Raw genomic sequence first — 18,983 nt, forward strand, 5'->3', positions numbered from 1 at the left:
GGAGAGATCGTTTTAAACTGGAGTTCCCTAACAAGCACTCCACGCACATTTCATATAAATCAAATTAATTTCATTAGTATTCGTCATTTCTTTTTTCGCTGTCATATAATAAAATAGCCTTGGAGGATTTACATAAATAAATACACATCTAATCAAATGTATTCACTCTCTGTCAAGTTCCTTTGTTCCTTGCATTCACGTTAAATTTCCCAGCAGTTTTTTAGTCACGTGCTCTTTTCCTCTTCAACTAGATCCCAGACCTTTCTCAACACCCGTTTGCAGTAGCTAAGTCTCTCAGTCATTTCCGGTGTGCAATCTTGTGAGTTTATCTCCGACATAAGATAGCTTGTCCCTTCTCTCTGCTTGTCAATGTAGATAACTAAAACATCCTTGTTACCCGGAATGAGAACTATCTTGGTGTGGTCGTTGAAGAAATTTACCTGTGAAAGAAAAGAAAAGAATGCGTTTTGCAAATTTTATTAAGTACGTAGCGTTGTTATTCTATGTGGTATCTTTGCAGATTGAGGTACGCAAGACGTCATGGGAAGAAAAGAAAAGAGAAATATTGCTCCCATGACATCCCGCGCGCCTCAATCCACTCTCGTATCCAATCTTTTTCTCGCCTCACAAACAAATAAATAAGGACTGGGTACGAGGCTAGGTACCAGTCTTGTTCTATCATTCTCGTCCCCAGAGCCTCCTGTCCCTCTTAGCCGGCGAGGACTTCGCACGAGGGAAAACTTGACTTCGTTACAGCTACGGAATATTTAAAAAACGACAAAATTGCTTGAACCAACCTGAACAGTTCCGTTGCTAAGATACATAACCATTGTGATATCTGTTCGAAACCAAATGTCTACGAACGGGAAGCTTGGCTGGTCAGCGGTTATACCTCCTTTTGAATCGCCACCCTGTTGAAACATGCGCAATTCAGACAATAATTTATTTTCTTTTTCTTTTTCTTAGAGGAACAAGCTATAAGATGAATTCCACTGAGATCGTGATCTTAACTGAAATTTCTTTCACCTTTAATAAATGTTTATCCATGTAATTAGCAAAGTAGGTCAGCAACATGTACTTGGCTTGTAAATTCGTTGGTACAGCGGTAGACCGGAACTGACATGCGTTGTTTAGTTGATCACAGTAATGCACAGTGCTGTCGAAAAAATTACAAAAGTAAATGTTAGTGACATTCGGGAAGCGCTTGTTCACTAAAGAGTCGGGAGGCCATTTTTCGGATTCACGGTACACCATCTAAATGAAGCAAGATTCTAACTTTTGAGTCTGTAGATGAAATCCTAAACTTTGACCATTCAAATGAAAGCTACTGAGCAGTACTTTCCTGTGGTGCTGTTTATTATACTCTACAAAGTGGTTCTAAATTTTGAGTCTGTGGATGAAATCCTAAAGTGTATGATTCAAATGAAAGCTACTGAGCAGTACTTTCCAGCGTATTCTGTTTGTTCACCAATTTTACCTAAATGAAATTAAAAGACATACACAGGTATATTTAATTTATATTCAACTTTTACGACATGAAAACTAATATTCTCACCTTTTACCAGGCGATATGGCAATCTTAGTGCTGTCATTAAACCTGACAGTGACGCTTCCATCCGATAGCTGTGCCCCAAATCCATACTTATTGCTGTAATCCACCCATTTCGTAACCAGTAAGGGTTTAGGAGCCTCGGGTGTCTGTGACCCCCCTGATTTCTTAAGGTTTCCAAATGTCTGGCCGGGGGGTTTCTTTTCAAAGAGTCCTGACGATTTGATGGGCGGTTTCTGTTGGCGTTCCTCGAGGCAGTCCAGACATTTGGAAAGTTTAAAGAGCAATTCGTCTGGCGGGAAATATTTTGGCTTTCTTTGGCCTAAGATGACAGTATAAAAAAAATAAAAGTTAATATAAGTTTTGCTTGAGCGATTAACGAACGAGGTACAGCCAAGTTGACAGTCTTTTATTGAAAAACGCGGACGGAAATTAAGTAGTTTTCGGACAATATCTCGATGACAAACGTGATCATCCAATGTTCAGGAATAGAGAAACATGGCGACGTTTTTGAATAAAAAGTATTTAAGAATATTCAACTCGGCGGTTAACGTTTTACTTGTCTGATGAAGGCAGTCGTTTTAGAGGATCCGAGCTCAACGACCTCCTTCAACCCCACCCCTCCCCGTTAACCCCCCCCCCCCCCCACACCCATCCCCATGAAGATAACGATACTTAAACAAGAGTTCCACAAGAAAAACCGGCGCCATCGTATCCCGTAATCCGTGATCACAGCTACTCTTTGTCCCGTATTCCGATGTTATCGATTGTTTCAATGGCACATACATACCTTCTTGTCCCGTATCCCTCGGAGCGTAGCTACTTTCACTAATTTCACTTAATCCACTGTCCTTTCCACAGGGAGACACCACTTTTCCTAAGTATTCCCCATTTTGTTCATTCACACAATCTTTTTCAATCGATTCCTCCTTCTCGTCAATACCAAGTGTCATTTGTCGCGACAATGCAATTGTTATTTTCTTGATCGCTTCCTTCGAAATCTTTTTCTCCGATTCCCCAGTTTTCTCGTATTCAGACCACTTTGGCGAAACAGTAACAGATGAAGCGGGAAGTCTGTTTGGGAAGAATCCCTTCTTAAAAAAGTCGTCGTCGAGGATCTCGTTTAGCGAGGGCCTGTCGGCCGGGTTTGGCTGAAGCATTTTTTTAATAAGCGCTGTGGCGTTGGCGGGTATCCTTGAAGGGATGGTGTATTCGTTTTTTCGTATTCTGTTGTAAGTTTCTCGTAAAGACTTTGTTTCAAACGGGGGATGACCAATCAATAGAGTATACCTATGACAGAAGAAAATAATGCAATCATTATGAAATAAAAAGTGAAGGTAAAGTCGCACTCGAGTCCATACGGCCGGAGCGTTAACCCGGTTTCTGTAGCATGAAGTGATTAGGAGTATTATTGCTCCCCCTGGATGGGATGCTAGTCCATCACAGGATACCCAGCATGAAGGGACAATGGATGAGCTGCTTTTTATCATAGGGTACCCACTCATTAAAATGAATTGACTAGGAGTATTACTACTCCCCCCTGGATGGGATGCTAGCTAGTCCATGGCGGGGTTACCCCAACAGTATGCACCGGTAACCAATTATACACCCGGGTGAAGAGAGCCAATATGGAGTAAGGTTTCTTGTCTAAGGAAACAACACAGTGATGAAGAGACCAACCTGGCCTCAAAACACCGACTGTCCGGTTTTTCCACCAAAAGAAGTCCGACCCGCTAACCACTACACTACCGCCCCTCTACACTAAAACAAACCTTAACAGGGGGTAACTAACTATCAAATAAGTTTTCTCCAAATATTTGCCAAGTTCAAAACTCAAATGAAAATATGTAGTCCTTAAGAGTCTCAGTTTCAAGGTGACTTACATGACGCATCCAAGTGCCCAAGTGTCCACTTCATAGCTGTGTCCTTCTTTAGACAGAACTTCTGGTGCAATGTAGTTTGGAGTACCACACATTGTCCTGGAAATAAAAACGAATCTCTTGTCAGCTGTACCAGATTAAATCAGGTGACGTCGTGAGGGCGTAACCTGTGCATATGACTTGATGAATTCACGCGAGTTTAAGACCTGCGCGCAACATTTCCAAAGTAGCGTGGTCTCAGGGATAGACGCACACTGCAACTCGTGTAGCCTGCATGGCAGACGATAGAAAGAGGAAAGGAGAAGGGAAATCAGGCGCGCGAAGGGAGCGCCTTCCACGCAGGCCTGGGTTTTTTACTCAAGACGCATGTGTTCTGCATATACCGCTGTGCAAAATTTCAGTATCACCGTGAAGTCGAGTTCACGTTATTACTTACTTAATTTTGGTCTCTCCGTCCTTCAGCCTCACTGCTAAGCCAAAATCTCCTAGCCTCAATTCCATGTCGGCATTGAGAAAAAAATTGCCAACTTTGATATCGCGATGTATGACCCGTTGAGCGTGTAGATACGAGCAGGCTTGTACGGCTTGAAACATGAGATATCGTACCTCAGGTTCTGTTAGCTTGCCGCGGTTCTTAAGTGTCTGTACCAAAGACTGCAATGAAACAGGGATAGAACGGTTCTTAAATGACTAAAATGTTTAGATGACTAAACATTACTTTAAATCTAGAGATTGCCAACCCGGACTGCTTCGCTGTAAAATGAGTAGCAAAAAGGTTCAAAGGAGCCGTATAATACAACAGCGTCTTCAGTTAAAACCTGCGCTGGCATTACTGATATGCATGAACGTTTTTCTTTTTATTGTTTTTTTATTTGCTTGTTTTAGCTTGCAGATTTAAAGAGAAGACACCAAAAATCACACGTGCAGCTTGTCCGTGTTATCGGATCCATCACTTTTCACAAACTACATCACTGGTTAAATCTCTGGTCGAGCTCCGATAGCCGTCGAATAAAACTCGCCTTACCTTTCGACTACATAGCTCCAGTAATATGTAAACGTGCTGATCATCCTCAAAATGGCCATAAAAACCAACCACGTGTCTCTGTCTAAGGCTCTTGTGAAGCTCGATTTCTGATTCGATCTGCAATGGAATGAATTTCACGTATTTCATCAGTATTAAGTAACAGGTTAACCCGCGATGTAAGTGCATGATGTTTTGTTCTTCTTTGCATTGATTGCTTAAGAAAAGTTTTAATTCTCATTATTTTACCTTGTTATATCTGTCCGCAGATTTTGTCAGTTTTGCTTTGGGTACAGCTTTCAGAGCGTAGACTTTATTAGTTGACATATCCGTAACTTCATAGACTCGAGCGAATCCGCCCTGTGTGAGTAAAAACAGATAGATTGGATCGTGTTTGTAATGGCTACAATTCAGTAATACATGGAAATGCGACATGGCTTTGACGCGATGTGGGATTGGGCTTTAGTGGCGCTGGAGGGGGCACTGCCTTATTGTTACTTGTTTTTGCACTATTAGCGATGTTAAAAAAATATTACTAAAAATATTTCAATGCCTTGTAAAATTGATGGGTTGAGTCTTTTGTCTGAAATTACGGACAAAGAACCTCGCGAAATACGAATATGCATAAAAAATAGCGCACGGGCTCCTGAAATAACTTATCACTGAATGTTACGCGCTGGATATGAGATGAAAATAACATGGCGAGAAGTAGTGCTCTCTGTTATAAGCGAGATGGACAAAAGGATTGAAAAATATCTCAGAAAGCAGGCTTATAGAGGCGCAAATAACTTGACCACAGTCAAGCCCAGCCTGCGCTGCGCCCAGACACCTCCTGAAGGAAATTTATTGAAACAAAGATTTATACAGGGCGTATCCAGTTCAGTATAGACTGGTTTAGATGGAGTTCTATATCATTACTTTAATATAAATAAATAAAATAGTATACACAAACATTACACACTTTATTACAATTTTTTTAGAGTAGAAAAGGAAATCATAATCTGGTTTTTAAGAAGTTGGCAAGGGCAGTTTTAAATTGAGAGTGGTTGGTAATGGATCTTACATGCAGACCTAGGAAGCGTATTCCAGGTCTTTGTCCCACTGTATAACAAAGAACCCCGAATGTTTTTATTTTGTTCTCGCAATGGATAATCTTAGCCATTCCCTAGTTCTAACCCCAAAATTGTGCACATCAGACGTGTGTTGAAAATCGCTTACTAGGCAATCTGGAGCTAGGCCATTGCACTTGTGCAACAGCATACGTTTACAGTATTAACAGTAGTAAATGGGAGACGTCTTGTGTGTATGGTTTGCAAGGGAATGGGATACCCAACAAAGATTTACACAGGGAGGGTCCGCTCTGAAGTCCAAACCCTTACCGTTTTTTATACCATTTTTGACAGAAAAGGTGACCCTTTCATATACCTTCTATACAAAATGGTACCCTTTTCACATACCTAGAGTAGAAACACTGTCTTTTTTCTTAGGTCTGTTCGACATATTTTGAAAGGCCCTTTTTAATACCTAAATGATAGTTTTCCCTCCCCTCTTCTATACTTCAACTCGTGAAGTCCCTATCCTCCAGCCTGAAAGAGGTAACTCTTCCGGGTGCAACCTCCCGACCTTATAATCCATTATTAGATGTGCCTCCAATTCCCCTCTACCTCACCCCCTGGGATGCTATATGCCAAGGGAATCGGGATGACAGGAGTGGGATGGCAGGATAGGAAAAAAAAAGTCTGCCCCGTCGTTATCTCATTTTAGCACTTTTTTTATCAAGTGTATAAGTACTAGTAGAAAACAAAGTAAAATTAATTACAAGTTACCAAATTGTGAAAAAATTCATGTTCAATATCAAGATTTTTAAGGGTCGTTAAATATTCATTAATTACTAAATGGACAGACAACTGTTCGCCCGTAATTGTAGCTTTTATTAGAAGCTTACGAAAATAAAACTGATTTCGAAGTTGTTAAAACTGTGTTGTATAGTTCACTTTTCAAAGCTTTTTTAATACAGAAACCTTATAATTACCAAGAAATCTTTGGCCATTACTGTTCACGAGTCTGACCCTAATCTCTCCTTACTGTGGTAATACATTCATGTTTACATTATATTCTAACACAAAGGAAATATACAGCAACCACCAAACCATGTTGAATTAAAGGAGAAAAACATACTGCTCATTTTAATTTTCAGAAAATTACAAAGACATCTGTTCATGGGCGGAGAATGCGCAATGCAGTTTCGCCTTGTGACGAAAAAAACAAATAACAACAAGCTAAATAAATTCACTTTCACTATAAGGCGTTTTTCTCCAATAAATTCCGACCAACGGCAACAGTCGCCACTGTTGTCGTTCGAAATCAGGTCAGTTTCATCAATCGTGACTTCTTCACGACAAACTACAAGTCAAATTATTTTCCACGAATGCGACCGTCTTAAAAAAAATTAAATTTAAGTTTATGTCAAGGGTCGAAACAAGCATATTATTAGTTACATGTGAAGAGAACAAGTGATTGGTGATTGTCGCCTTTAATTTTCTCCTTATTTTTGAGTTCAGTGTGTTAACCATTAAACATCTAATATGGAATGATTTGAAAGATATCTGAACAAAATATAATCAGTTTAGGGAAAGTTTCAAATGAGCAATACCACAGATAAGCACTGTTCCATTAGTTTGAATACTGTTTTAGGTTTTCATTGTCGATCCTTCTATATTAAATAACGAAGAAGCACAGTTCATGACTCAAGCTAACGTTTGGCTTGGGAGTGAAAGGAAATTAATCTCTGCGAAGATTCTATAAAACAGCACTCACCTTTCCAAGCAGTCTGCCGCGAAAGTAGCGTTTTCCATTTCCGTTGTCGATGACTTTTGGAACTTCCGGTAAAGGAATATCTTTAGCCATTCTTGACTTCTTCAGCGATCGATCCACCGCGGCTTTGTACACCGCAGGCTGCGGAACATATTTTGTTGTTAGCGTAGCCATTAAAACTCATCAAATCTTACTGCAAAAAACGATTTTAAGTTGTGCGCTCTCCTGAGAATGGAACTATTTTTTAAAGCATGTTTTCCCAACGAACTGCCAGGATACCTGCTAATGCTACGCGCTGATTGGCTCGTTAAGATTCCACGTTAAACCGTCATTGTGTGATGTGAGTGCACATGTTTTGCGCGCGTGAAAGTTTGCGCGCGCACCTTCTCGACTGCACTGCACCCAGAGTTAAATTCAGTTGTTACGCGATCAATTGTGAAGTATCTGCAAGGTGATGAAAGTTTACTACTGTGTTTGCGTGAAATTTTGCGGGTATTAATATTTTGTGGATTTATTTTGACCCCGAAAAACTTTTCTTTACAAATGGACTCCAAACGGAGAAATTTACCAAATCGGAATTTTAGTTCCGAACGTTTGAAAAGAAACTTGACGACAACATGTCGTTCAGCTTGTTTTAATCAACACCCTTTTAAAATATCTATCCAGTATTACACCTCCTAACTGAATCCAGACTTCTGTTACTTTTTGACAATTTTGCTTCAAAAATTAGATCCCACCAGAAATATAACTCCTGCTCAAAAAGACTCGATGCCCTAAAGTGGAGGATGACTCAGACGTATGCCTTCCTTATTTCAACAAGCTCCGACAGTGATCAGCATCCAATTTCTCCTTGCAATTTCACAACTTGATCAAACTCACAAGCCATGAGAATAAATGAAATGATCTCTAAGGATAGAATATCTTGATCTTTAAAGGAATTCTCTTAACTTGCACCATAAGAATTGCCAAAATAATTCTTAAGAATCATTTAGAGAACAATGAGGATAATCTGGATGTTGATACCTGGGCTTTAAAAAGGGTTAACTTGTTTCCTGCTTATTTTGTAATCCGCTTATTACTTGCCGGCATTGTGCTGAATCCAGCCAGCTGCAGTGCTCTGGTCAGTTTTGTCATACAAGCACTTAATTAAACTGAAATTAGAACCAACGATTAACAGGGAAAAATATTGTCACCTGCACCTTAACAGCTAACAATTAAATAGTTTGATTCCTGGTCTATTTGAGCTCTTAAACCGGTGCCTTTTCCTTATGGGGGAAGGGAGGGGGGAGGTGAAAGAAAGACCAACGAGCCAAGCGCTTACGGTTGTCAGTACCAAACTGACCCTTTTAAAGACTTCTCTCCTCGCTGACGATTGACTCATAAGTCTCATAACTTTGCTCTGCCTATAAAGCTAATGGATGCTTTAGCAAAGACTAGAAGTTTGGGTAGTGCGTGTAGCAAAGTCAACAGTTTGATTTAATCTGGGAGAGAGGGAAGTGCCTTAGTACCTCTAATGATCAAGACTTCGTCGCTTCGACGTCTCTTCTGAAACTTTTTCTTTACCCTAAGAGAGCCGTATATAAAACGTTCGACACTTTTGAATTTTTCGGAGAGCGCTGTTATTCATATCTACCCTAGTTTACCTGCAGAGTACCCCCACGCGATAGCTTCAACGTACTGGAAATGTTAAACTGCCTCGATAACTATCGACAAAGGTACATGATCATAACCATTACGCTTTGCAAAGGTGATCCTATGGTGGTGCTTTAAGTTGGGAGAAACCAAGTTTTCAAATTCCCACACTAAAAAGTTACTGTGGCCTCTGTAGCTAGCGGTAGTCTTCTCTGCGGATCAGAAGAACTAAAGAAAGGTGGGAGGGGAGGGGGTTACTTATGAACTTAAGGTAGGAACGAATTTGTCCTCCCCTCGACGTTCTACGCATTATGGCACACAGAATACGTAGTCTATAAATACGTCCGCTTCTCAACGTTCTCAGCTGCGCAAAACCTCCTGGCGTGCACCCGGGAGCAATGCACAGTGGCGGTTTGCGAAACGAGCGCGATTCGTTGGACGGCGCATACATTAGTAAACTTTCATTTCCTAGCCGTTTATTTATAAACCCTTCTGCCTAAAGTTTCTCAACTTTTAAATCCACGTTCGTCCCCCCCTTGCTCACTAAAAAAAACCCGGACGAATGACATAACTTATCTGAAAACGAGCGTCAGAGTCTTGCAGAATGGTACGAATTTAATGACCGGAAGGTAAATCACTTCCAACGCACTGACAGGGATTTGTGACACATTTTTTTAAAATTGAAATCTATTTGAAAGAAAAAAATACGGCCAGAACCACAGAAACGTACTGCTTAACCATGTTTATTATTTTTTTATAAATTGTCGAATTTATTATGAAGGCCGCGTTATACAGTAACGAGACTTTAGATCCCGGAAGAATTGACCTTAATAAGAGGGATCAAGGCTATTAAACCAACAACGATTAATTTGTGATACAGAAACTAACCTTTGGATTCCTATCGGCTTCGCTTGTACTGTCGTTCGTCTCAATCCCTGAATCCATGACCTAAACTCCAAGCTACTTTTGGACAGCAACATTAACTGATATCGCCGACGAAAATTCCACTAGTTGTGGTGCGACCTGGCCACATTTTCCTCTATCGTCAAGCCCTGAACAAGTAGTTTATTTAATTCCACTGATTCACTTTGTTGTAGTCATATTTCAGGTGCTTCTGGCAGATTTATCTCGTGGATAAATAACAAAATAACAGTGTTTTTTTTTAAACGTTTACACGTTTCAAGCCAGGGCTGAATCTTTTTCATGCCGGAAATAGCATTGACAAATGTTACCCGTTACCACCCGTTGGCTCCTTTGTGACGTCACAAGAATGTGTCAAGGCTATTGTGCAAGGCTAGTTGGTTTGGACAATTTGGAAAGCTCCCCGGGAGAAATTCACTATGGAGCACCCTCCTTTACCTTGACCGGCCTTTCGTCTATGTACCAAATGTCTCCGTGGAAATTTCTTTTTCGAACGCGTGAAAGTTTGGAAGAGAATTGCAAAAACTGATATGGGACGGAAGTTGACAATGGAAACAGAACAAGAGAAAATTTCGCAGAGCTATTTCTTTATTTTAATTTTAATTCTTAAGGTGCAAACATCGCTTATTATAAGAAGTTTTATTCTCAGTTTGTATAAGCAAAACAAAGACCATTTCCTCCGGCTCCCTGTCATGTCGTGAGTGAAGGACTGGGATTTAGTAGGTTCATGTAAGACTTCTCCAAGTGTACCGGCGAGACTTTCTTCCTAATAAGGAAAAGTTCCTTGTGCGGTCAGGTTTATTTTCGAATTTCCTTTAAAAATACAAAAATAGTGGATTACAGACACAATGACGTTAAAATTAAGTGATTGCGCAAAATTTACTTAGTATATGTAATATTAAATTCAATTTTGATCTTGAAATCAACTCACAAGCAGGCTCTGTATGTAAACAGCGGGTCATCTTTCCGAAGAAAGGTTCCATGCCATGGAGGGTGATCATGGTCATCATGAAGAAGATGAATTTGGTGAATTGTTTCAATCACCTCCTCGACGACCACTTAACGTTATGCTCGCCAATCCAAGGGAGAACGGAGTTGTGGAGTTTTTGGAGGCCGTACGTGTTGGAAATCTAGACGAAGTAAGCTTATTTTACATGTAAGACTTCTAATATCAAGAATGTATGATTATGAATCTCGAAATTTCTATCGCGGCGTGATAGTTGTTGAGGGCGAAGCCCGAATCAACTATCACGCGATAGAAATTGAGAGTGAATGATGTTATTGTTTAAGTGTAAATCTACTAGTCGTTCAAAACTTAACAACAAGACAGGTTCACGTTTTTATTGAATAATGATATAAATAAGTCACGCCAGACACTACTCACTCAAGTCACTATCTGTAACAGAATACTGTAGCCTTAGTACAGTGAATAGCGTAGCCAATAAGAGAGCAGCATTCGTGATAGAACACTAGTAGATTTATACTAAAATATAATGTAATGTAAGCTCAAAATTGCCAGCTCAAAACAACCATAGTCTTAAAAATTTTTGAAAATATATATTGCTTGATCCCTTTCAAGTGAGTGGTCACCCTAGCTTGATGTTTTTCCACAGGTGCAAAAGCTTAATTGAAAGGGTTAAGCTATAAGAGTCTTGGGAGTGTGGTGGTGGTGGGGGGGGGGGGGGGGGACTTTTCGACAATTTTGCCTGAGGAAATCACACAACAGCTGTAGCCAAGTAAATCAAGTGAAGGATTATCTTCCACAAAAACAGATGGTCGTTGCAAAAATGGTTACTAAATTTGTAATACAGGAAATACATCTGCAAGAGGCTCACTGATGATCTACCATTAAAGCCTGTTTCTCTTCTCAATTTTTGTTTAGGCAAAGACGATATTTGAGGTAAAGAAGGTGGATCCAAATGTATGGTTAGGTCACCAAGGAGAAACTGCTCTACACATTGCCGCAAAGAATGGATACACAGATTTTGCCAAGTTTCTGCTTGAGTCAGGAGCTAACGTCAACCAAAGAGGTATGCAATAATGTGATGAATTAGGCATTAAGAATTAGAAATCACCAGTTTGAGTTCAAGTTATAAGTTAAAATTGAGTTTGAGTCAGGTTTTGAAATTATGATAAACACCGACCCAGTGAACAGGTCTGAAGTGGAACCATTTAAAACTTTCTCAACTTATAACTCAGAATACATACATGTACTAACTTGAAACCCCAGCTCAAGCAAACTTAAGACCAACCTAGTGTGTAGCTGCATGGCATTATAAATGTTAGCCCTGATAACAGTGTCCAGTTTGAACGCAATCTGGTCCCTTGTAAATGATTGTAATTTATTCCACTAAACATTGCATAATTATCCCTTCAATAATGTCACTTATTGTTATTTGATGCTTCACATACTTGAAGTTACATTTAAAGGTTTTTAGTTAATACAAGGCGAATTTGATAAGTGACATCAGCTAAAATTAACTCGATTTACAAATTGAAGAGTAACCAGGTTTTGCAAACATATTTAACAAATGATCTCTGACAGTCAAAATAGTTTAAAACTTGCAATTTAAATTGTTTTAACCAGAAAAATTCAGTTTATCCTGGTACAAATAAATTGTTTAACATTTTTCAGATGGACGCTTGAAGATTCCCCTCCACATGGCCTGTTCAGCTGGCCATCTTGACATAGTCAAGGTGCTTACAGTAGCTGGTTCTTGGTTAGATAGCATAGACAAACTTGGACGATCGCCGCTTATATGGGCAACTGCTGGTAGATATCTTGAAATAGTGAAGTTCTTACTTGAGTCCGGTGCATCTGTAACCTCTGAGAGGAATTGGCATGCGCTTCACGAAGCCTGCAAAGCAGGATACACTGAGCTGGTTCAAGTGCTAATAGACGCTGGGGCAACTGTAAATAATCCACGTCACTGTAAGTGAATGACTGCACCTTTAACCCTTTAAACCCTAAGAACAAATTCTCCAATCTTGTCCCCATACCTTTCTTATAAAAGTACTGGGGAGAAGTTATTAAAATATCAAGAAAATTCACCTTGGGTGATCATGTCCCTAATTCTCATGACCTCATGGGTTGAATAAGCATTGATATTACAAGGAGAAATTTGATGCTAATCACTGTCAGGGATTAAGCGGTTAAGATGGAATCACTGAACTTTCTGATTGGAAACTGAACAGTTTAAGTTTTGATCTCTTCTGGGATCTTGTGTCTTATAGGGGGCCTCGATCGATGGTAACGGTCGGTATGTTGGTCGAGTCACGGTCGACTGACGGTCGATATCTCGGTCGATATATCCACCGAGTATCGGTCGATTGTCGGTCGAGTAGCGGGCGAGTATCGATCGAGCATCGGCCGCTATATAGGCGATGTATCGACCGATCATTGGATCACTTTCGGTCGAGAGATCGACCAACAGTCGGTCGCGATAGCATCGGCATTGTGTCGGCAATATATCGGTGAACCGTCGGTCAAGTATCGGTAAAGTATCGGTCGATGCATCGGCCAATACTCGGTCGACACGAAAAAGGAACGAGGATTTTGCTTTGTTCTAAACCGGTTAAACCGGGACACTACAGTGTAATACGCTGGCATATTTTTGCGCGTTCTCTTGACCTAATATGGTAAAATGATGCAATAGTGCAAGAATAAAATGAGATAACAACAGACTATCGACCGACTATCGGTCGTTTTTATATTGGCCACCAACTGATATGACGACCGATATAGCGGTGCGCTATGTACACGAATGTCGATCGAGATAAGGACGAAGTGTCGAAAAACATATTGATAGAATATTGACCGATATATCGGCAGATACTATCGGCCAGTAAGCGGTGAAATATCGATGAAGTATCGGTGATGTGTCGGTGTATTGCTATCTATATCGGCCGACAGCCACCTCGGTCGATACGACGACCGCCATAGCGGCACAACATCGACCGAGTCATCCCCAATTATCGACCGAGTAGCGACCGAGGCTCGACCGAGATATCGACCATCAGTCGACCGACATATCGACCGTTACCATCGATCGAGGCCCCTTATAAGACACAAGATCCCTCTTCTGTTATGTCATCTTTGTAAGGTGCTTTTTAATTTCCTTTTTTTGTGTCTGTACAGTACTGTTACATGAGGTAATTTTTCCTGCATTTTGCCTTGCAACACCGTTGTGGATGAAATTGTACATCAACCCCTCTAAAACTTGTCTTGCAACAACAGCAACAAAAAAGCATTGCAAGTTCCAGGAACTTTTCATGACATTTGAAAGATAAAAGACAAAAATAAATAAAATAAAAGATCTGCCTAGGTAGGGTTAAGCAATTTGTCCTTGATGGATTTGTTGATATTTTGAATTTTTGTCTTAGATTCTGGTGGTGCGCCATGGTCACCCCTTCATATTGCTGTTCGTCATGGCAACCTGGAATGTGTGAAATTACTCATCAGGGCTGGTGCTATTGTGAACAGCGTCAATGCTGGAAAACATACTCCTCTCCACGAGGCTGCTTACAGAGGACATGAGGAAATTATGGTGGAGCTTCTCCTCCGAGGGGCGGACCCTCATGCCGCAAGTAACCAGAAAAGAACACCATTACATGAAGCTTGCATGCAAGGTATTTTAATAGACATGCCAATCCTAGCAGTGTCTAGGATGTTTGTCACATGAACCTAGTTTAATAGAGATCATCCAAATGAGTAATCAGAAGGTGCCGTCATAGGTTTGACTCTTGTCAGGAGCACTCAGATTTCTTTTTTTTCTGAGTATGCCTGTGTCACTGACTGAATAATGCATCATTCTCACCTACTTCAATATATTAATTCAAATTAATTTATGGCAAATGAATTTTGGGAGACTGGGATGAGAAAATATTACAGAACACATTTTTCCACCCTCCTCCATTTGTTTTGCTCCCCCATAGCTCATCTGCATTAATTTTTCATACCTCCCGCCCCCATTCTAGTTTTCTTCAGTCTTTGCTGTCCCAGTTTTTTTCTAGTCTCTTTAGAAGTTTGCTTTCCTGTCCATGTCTTCTTCATCCTCAGTCTTCTTGCTTGCTTATCTTGCTCTTTAAGGTCACTTTTCCCTACTCCATGCAACCTTGCACAAATCACTCAAATCAAATTACTTCACAACATGCCCCCCCTCCCCCCCTCCCCACTCTTGCCCTTCATCAGTTTCTCTCACCCTTTGGTGTCATCTCCCAAAGCCCTCCTCCTCACAAGTTCAGCTTTGTTAATTTTGGGGCCACTTTTCCCTGCACCGCCCACACCACCTTAAATTGCTCTTCTTCGTTACGATGTCCCATCAATTTTGCTTCACTTATTACCTGTAGTGCCACTTCCTTCATTCCCTTGCCAGCTTGCTTCTAATCACTCTTTAGCATCACTTTTCCCTGTCCTCATCTCAGTCTCTTCAATGTCTTTCTTCTCTCTTCAGTTGTTGCTTCCATTGTTTTTCCCAAATATAATCCTCTTCCCTCCTTGGTCAACACACCAGGCACAAATTCAACTACTTCTTTGTACACTTCATAGGTAAAGTAAAGTGTGCCATCATGTTGATGGATATCGGCAGTAAGGTGAATGGAACAGATCTAGTAAAAGAAACGCCTCTTCATTTGGCGCTCAGAGCTAACCACGCCTATGACATTGCCATCCAGTTAACATCTGTTCTCCTCCAGTATGGTGCATCACCAACACTCCTTGGGCGTGAAGATGACATGCCACTGGACATAGCAAGACAGACTGGTCAGAGTTACTGTTTGGAGTTGTTAGAAGCTGCATTGGGTGAGAATACATACTGCATGTAATCTGTAGCACTCACTTTTAATCAGTAGAATACAGAAGATTCCCACAAGCTTGGAATTAGAAACTCATTTCTCTTAGACACTGTTTGCCTTGGGTGCATTTTCTACTGGCTTTCTTGAGTAAACTTCAGCTTGCTTAACAAGGGTTTTTTTTTAGTAAATGTAATGCAACTGGATAGGTTAAAGGAAGATTCATCTTATACCTCATCAAATGATAATTTTTTTGGCAACAACTTAATTTCACACTTTTGTAAGGGCAGTTGTGTGTTATTAAACCAAATAAAAAATCTCTTGACTTCTTTACATAAAAGATATAAAAAAAAAAATTAAGATAAATGCAAATATTTTATACAGCACATTTTCTTTAACCCTTTAAGCCCTAACAGTGATGAGGATCAAATTTCTCCTTGTATTATCAACTCCTGAGGTCATGTGAATTAAGGATATTCATGATCACCCAAGGTGGTTTTTGATATTTTAATAACTTCTCCCCAGTACTTTTATAAAAAAAAGTGTGGGGACAAGATAGGAGAATTTGTTCTTAGATATTAGGGGTTGAAAGATTAATAAGGTTACTTAATATATACGGTGTACAAGAAAAGTGCCTCCCCTCAAGGTTGTATGTTTTTAGCCATTTTGTTGTGAAAAGGAAAATACTGAGTTTTACAAACTGAGGTTAGGGCTAGGTTAAGGGTTTCAATTTTAGAGCAGACATAAATTCTGAGAAGATTTCCTATCAACTGCAAAATGTCTTTTGTTGCATTACTTTTGATGTTATGTTGTACTGTTATGGTTTCAGAAATGCCACAACCACTTATTCAGATGTGTAAAGTTCGTTTGAGAAAACAGTTAGCTTGCCACTGGGACAGCATCAATGAACTTCCACTGCCAGTGACTTTGAAGAGTTTCCTTGGAAATGGGTTTTAGTTTTAGCTAGAGTTTTGCAAGTAAATTATTGGAACATTTTAATGACCCTCAATTTGCCCTAATAGCATTACAGTCAATCCATGTCACACATGACCGGTCTTTTTGAAATTTGAATGGAGTTTTGAAATTTACATGTCAGTTTTGAACATCGCCAACAAGATTTCAGAGTTCCTGTAGAAATTTCCCAAGCTATGAATTTTTCTTTACATTACAGCATTAAGTATTTTGAATCCTTTTTCTAAGTTAATGCATCTTTTCCGGAAAGATTTCTAGAGAAATGTTCAACATTCCATTCAAATGTCGGACATTACAAAGAGGAATTTGAATGTTCATTTCATTCTCAGAAATACTGGTCACGCGTAACATGGATTGACTGTAATAGCATTTAGTTTAGTGTTATAAACTTGTACATAGTTAATAATTTGAGGCAGTAGGTAATATTTTCCAATGGTTTTGTAACTGTTACTAAAATTCAAAGAGAACATTAATTTACTCTTACTCGTATGCCATCTTTGTCAAGTGTGTGTTTGCATTTTGAAATAAGATCATGACTTTTGAGAAGATGATGGTTTTGGAGGCTTGTCTTCTTTGATTTCCTAACATCAAATTTTTATACTATATGAGGGGTTGTCATATTAGTTTGGCAACTGTGCAGTAGTACCCAATGCCAAGAAACTTTGTCTCACAAAGAGAAGTAGAAATCGAGCATTTGAGAGCAGGCCCCCGCTTATCTGAAGTCTCTCACTTCTATTTGGAATGATAGGGGCATGAAAATTTTTAACTTGACATTCCATTTTTTTCTTAAATAACAGCGAAGTATTAGACAGGTTTGATTTCTATTTCCCCCTGTTCCAGATTTTGATAATTTACTAGGTAATAAATGTGCGCCAAGGAAAATATAAGTCAAACCAAAAAAGTTAGTGGCAGATAAGTCATTTTTACTATTACTAGAAGATTTAAATAAGTTGCACTTAAAGCATAGTTGTTATAATAATAATTATTACTTTTCAAACTTTTAAGATATGGTATGTGTGAATAGCCTTTTAAAAATAACAACGAACTAAATGAGATCCATTTGTAAAATAAAATGCTATTTATTGACAATCAGAATTGTTTTTTATAAGAATTAGGGACTTGTCTTTTGTTTGCACTTATTCATATTCTGAGTTCTCGTCCAGAGTACTTTTTGGCAAGTCTTTTGTATTTTTCTGCCTCTTGCGGATTTTTCTCAATACCGTCGCCTACAGAATACATGCGACTCACGTTAGCGCATGCCCATGGATGCATCATGCTGCAACTTTTCAAAGAAAGCTCGAAAGCTTTGGCCAAGTCCTTTGCAATTCCATCTTTCCCTGTTAAGTATATCACGCTCAAGTTGAAGCATCCATTTGGGTGTCCATAATCGCATGACTTTGTGAACATTTCAGCAGCCTTGTTTATGTCTTTTTGTATGGATGATCCTTTCACCCCATTTTGATACACAAGCCCAGCGTTATTGCAGGCCCCTGAGGACTGTTGGTCACATGCTCTGTGAAACAAGCTCAATGCCTTCTCAGGATCTTTGTGTTCTGTAAGGATGTTACAAGAGAAAACACATGTTTAAGTTGTTTCTGGCACTGCAGTGTCGGTAGAAGAACAAATTTAGCCCAATTCTCAAATATAGTACCCCCCCCCCCCCCACACCCCCTCTCACACACACGTCACATGAATGATTGATCTGCAAGATTCTTACTTTTCTGGGTGAGGTAAAGATTTCCTAATGCAAAACAGCTGTCAGCAAATCCAAGCTCGTCACACGTGTAGTGATAGAGTTCCTTTGCTTTGGTGATGTTCTTTTCAACTGCCATGTAAAACTCTGCCAGTGAGTGGCAAGCTAACAAAGGAAAAATACAAATTATTAAACTGACAGTGATGATGATGATGATGATGATGTTATGTAATGTAATACGTATAAATGCAACTTAAGCATGCGCACTTGCGAGAAAAAAAAGCATGAAATAATTCAGGGTTGAATGGGCTTCGAATCCATGACCTCTGTGATACAGTTGCAGTACTCTACCAACAGTTACACTTGGTTACGCTTAGAATTCCAAGTATGTATGATTCCAGTATGCATCGTCAGTTGAGCTGCACTAGTTACAATAAAATATACGAATCACTTGACATTGAGACTTGTACTATAACAGTAATATAACTTACATTCTTTTTTCTTTGTACCATAGCACTCGTGTTTATATATTTCCTGCAACTGTTCAGCATATTCTTCGCCTGCTTTGGCAGCCTTATCTTCCGAAACCAAATTAAATGACATTTCACAAGGAAATTTTACGAAAAAGTACGAAATGTTTCAGGCGTTCCGACTTTGCGCCTACAATTATTGGAGTTACCCACTGACTGATTTTATTATGGGCTCTCGCTG

General features: G+C 39.7%; 3 protein-coding genes across 3 annotated transcripts; 1 reads left to right on the forward strand and 2 right to left on the reverse strand.

Moving 5' to 3' along the window:
• Positions 1–80: 80 nt before the first annotated feature.
• LOC146468598 (serine/threonine-protein kinase PLK1-like) lies at positions 81–9,973 on the reverse strand. The gene is made up of 11 exons (XM_085124213.1): positions 9,785–9,973; positions 7,268–7,405; positions 4,700–4,810; positions 4,454–4,570; positions 3,866–4,083; positions 3,433–3,528; positions 2,340–2,839; positions 1,556–1,871; positions 1,027–1,156; positions 798–911; positions 81–440 (listed from the first exon to the last, which is right to left on the reverse strand). The coding sequence occupies exons 1-11, from the start codon at positions 9,839–9,841 to the stop codon at positions 225–227; spliced, it is 2,013 nt and encodes a 670-aa protein (XP_084980339.1). The 5' UTR covers positions 9,842–9,973; the 3' UTR covers positions 81–224.
• A 606-nt stretch (positions 9,974–10,579) lies between these two features.
• On the forward strand, positions 10,580–17,668 carry LOC146468599 (uncharacterized). Its single transcript, XM_085124358.1, has 6 exons — positions 10,580–10,956; positions 11,700–11,847; positions 12,453–12,749; positions 14,201–14,446; positions 15,366–15,617; positions 16,437–17,668. The coding sequence occupies exons 1-6, from the start codon at positions 10,804–10,806 to the stop codon at positions 16,562–16,564; spliced, it is 1,224 nt and encodes a 407-aa protein (XP_084980484.1). The 5' UTR covers positions 10,580–10,803; the 3' UTR covers positions 16,565–17,668.
• LOC146468600 (uncharacterized) lies at positions 17,128–18,918 on the reverse strand. Its single transcript, XM_085124359.1, has 3 exons — positions 18,764–18,918; positions 18,297–18,437; positions 17,128–18,132 (listed from the first exon to the last, which is right to left on the reverse strand). Exons 1-3 carry the CDS (start codon positions 18,873–18,875, stop codon positions 17,720–17,722), a joined length of 666 nt encoding a protein of 221 aa, XP_084980485.1. The 5' UTR covers positions 18,876–18,918; the 3' UTR covers positions 17,128–17,719.
• Between the last annotated feature and the right edge of the window lie 65 nt (positions 18,919–18,983).

This window comes from Pavona decussata, unplaced genomic scaffold (assembly GCF_977016875.1).
Source record: "Pavona decussata unplaced genomic scaffold, jaPavDecu1.1 SCAFFOLD_130, whole genome shotgun sequence".
Classification (NCBI taxonomy): Eukaryota; Metazoa; Cnidaria; class Anthozoa; order Scleractinia; family Agariciidae; genus Pavona; species Pavona decussata.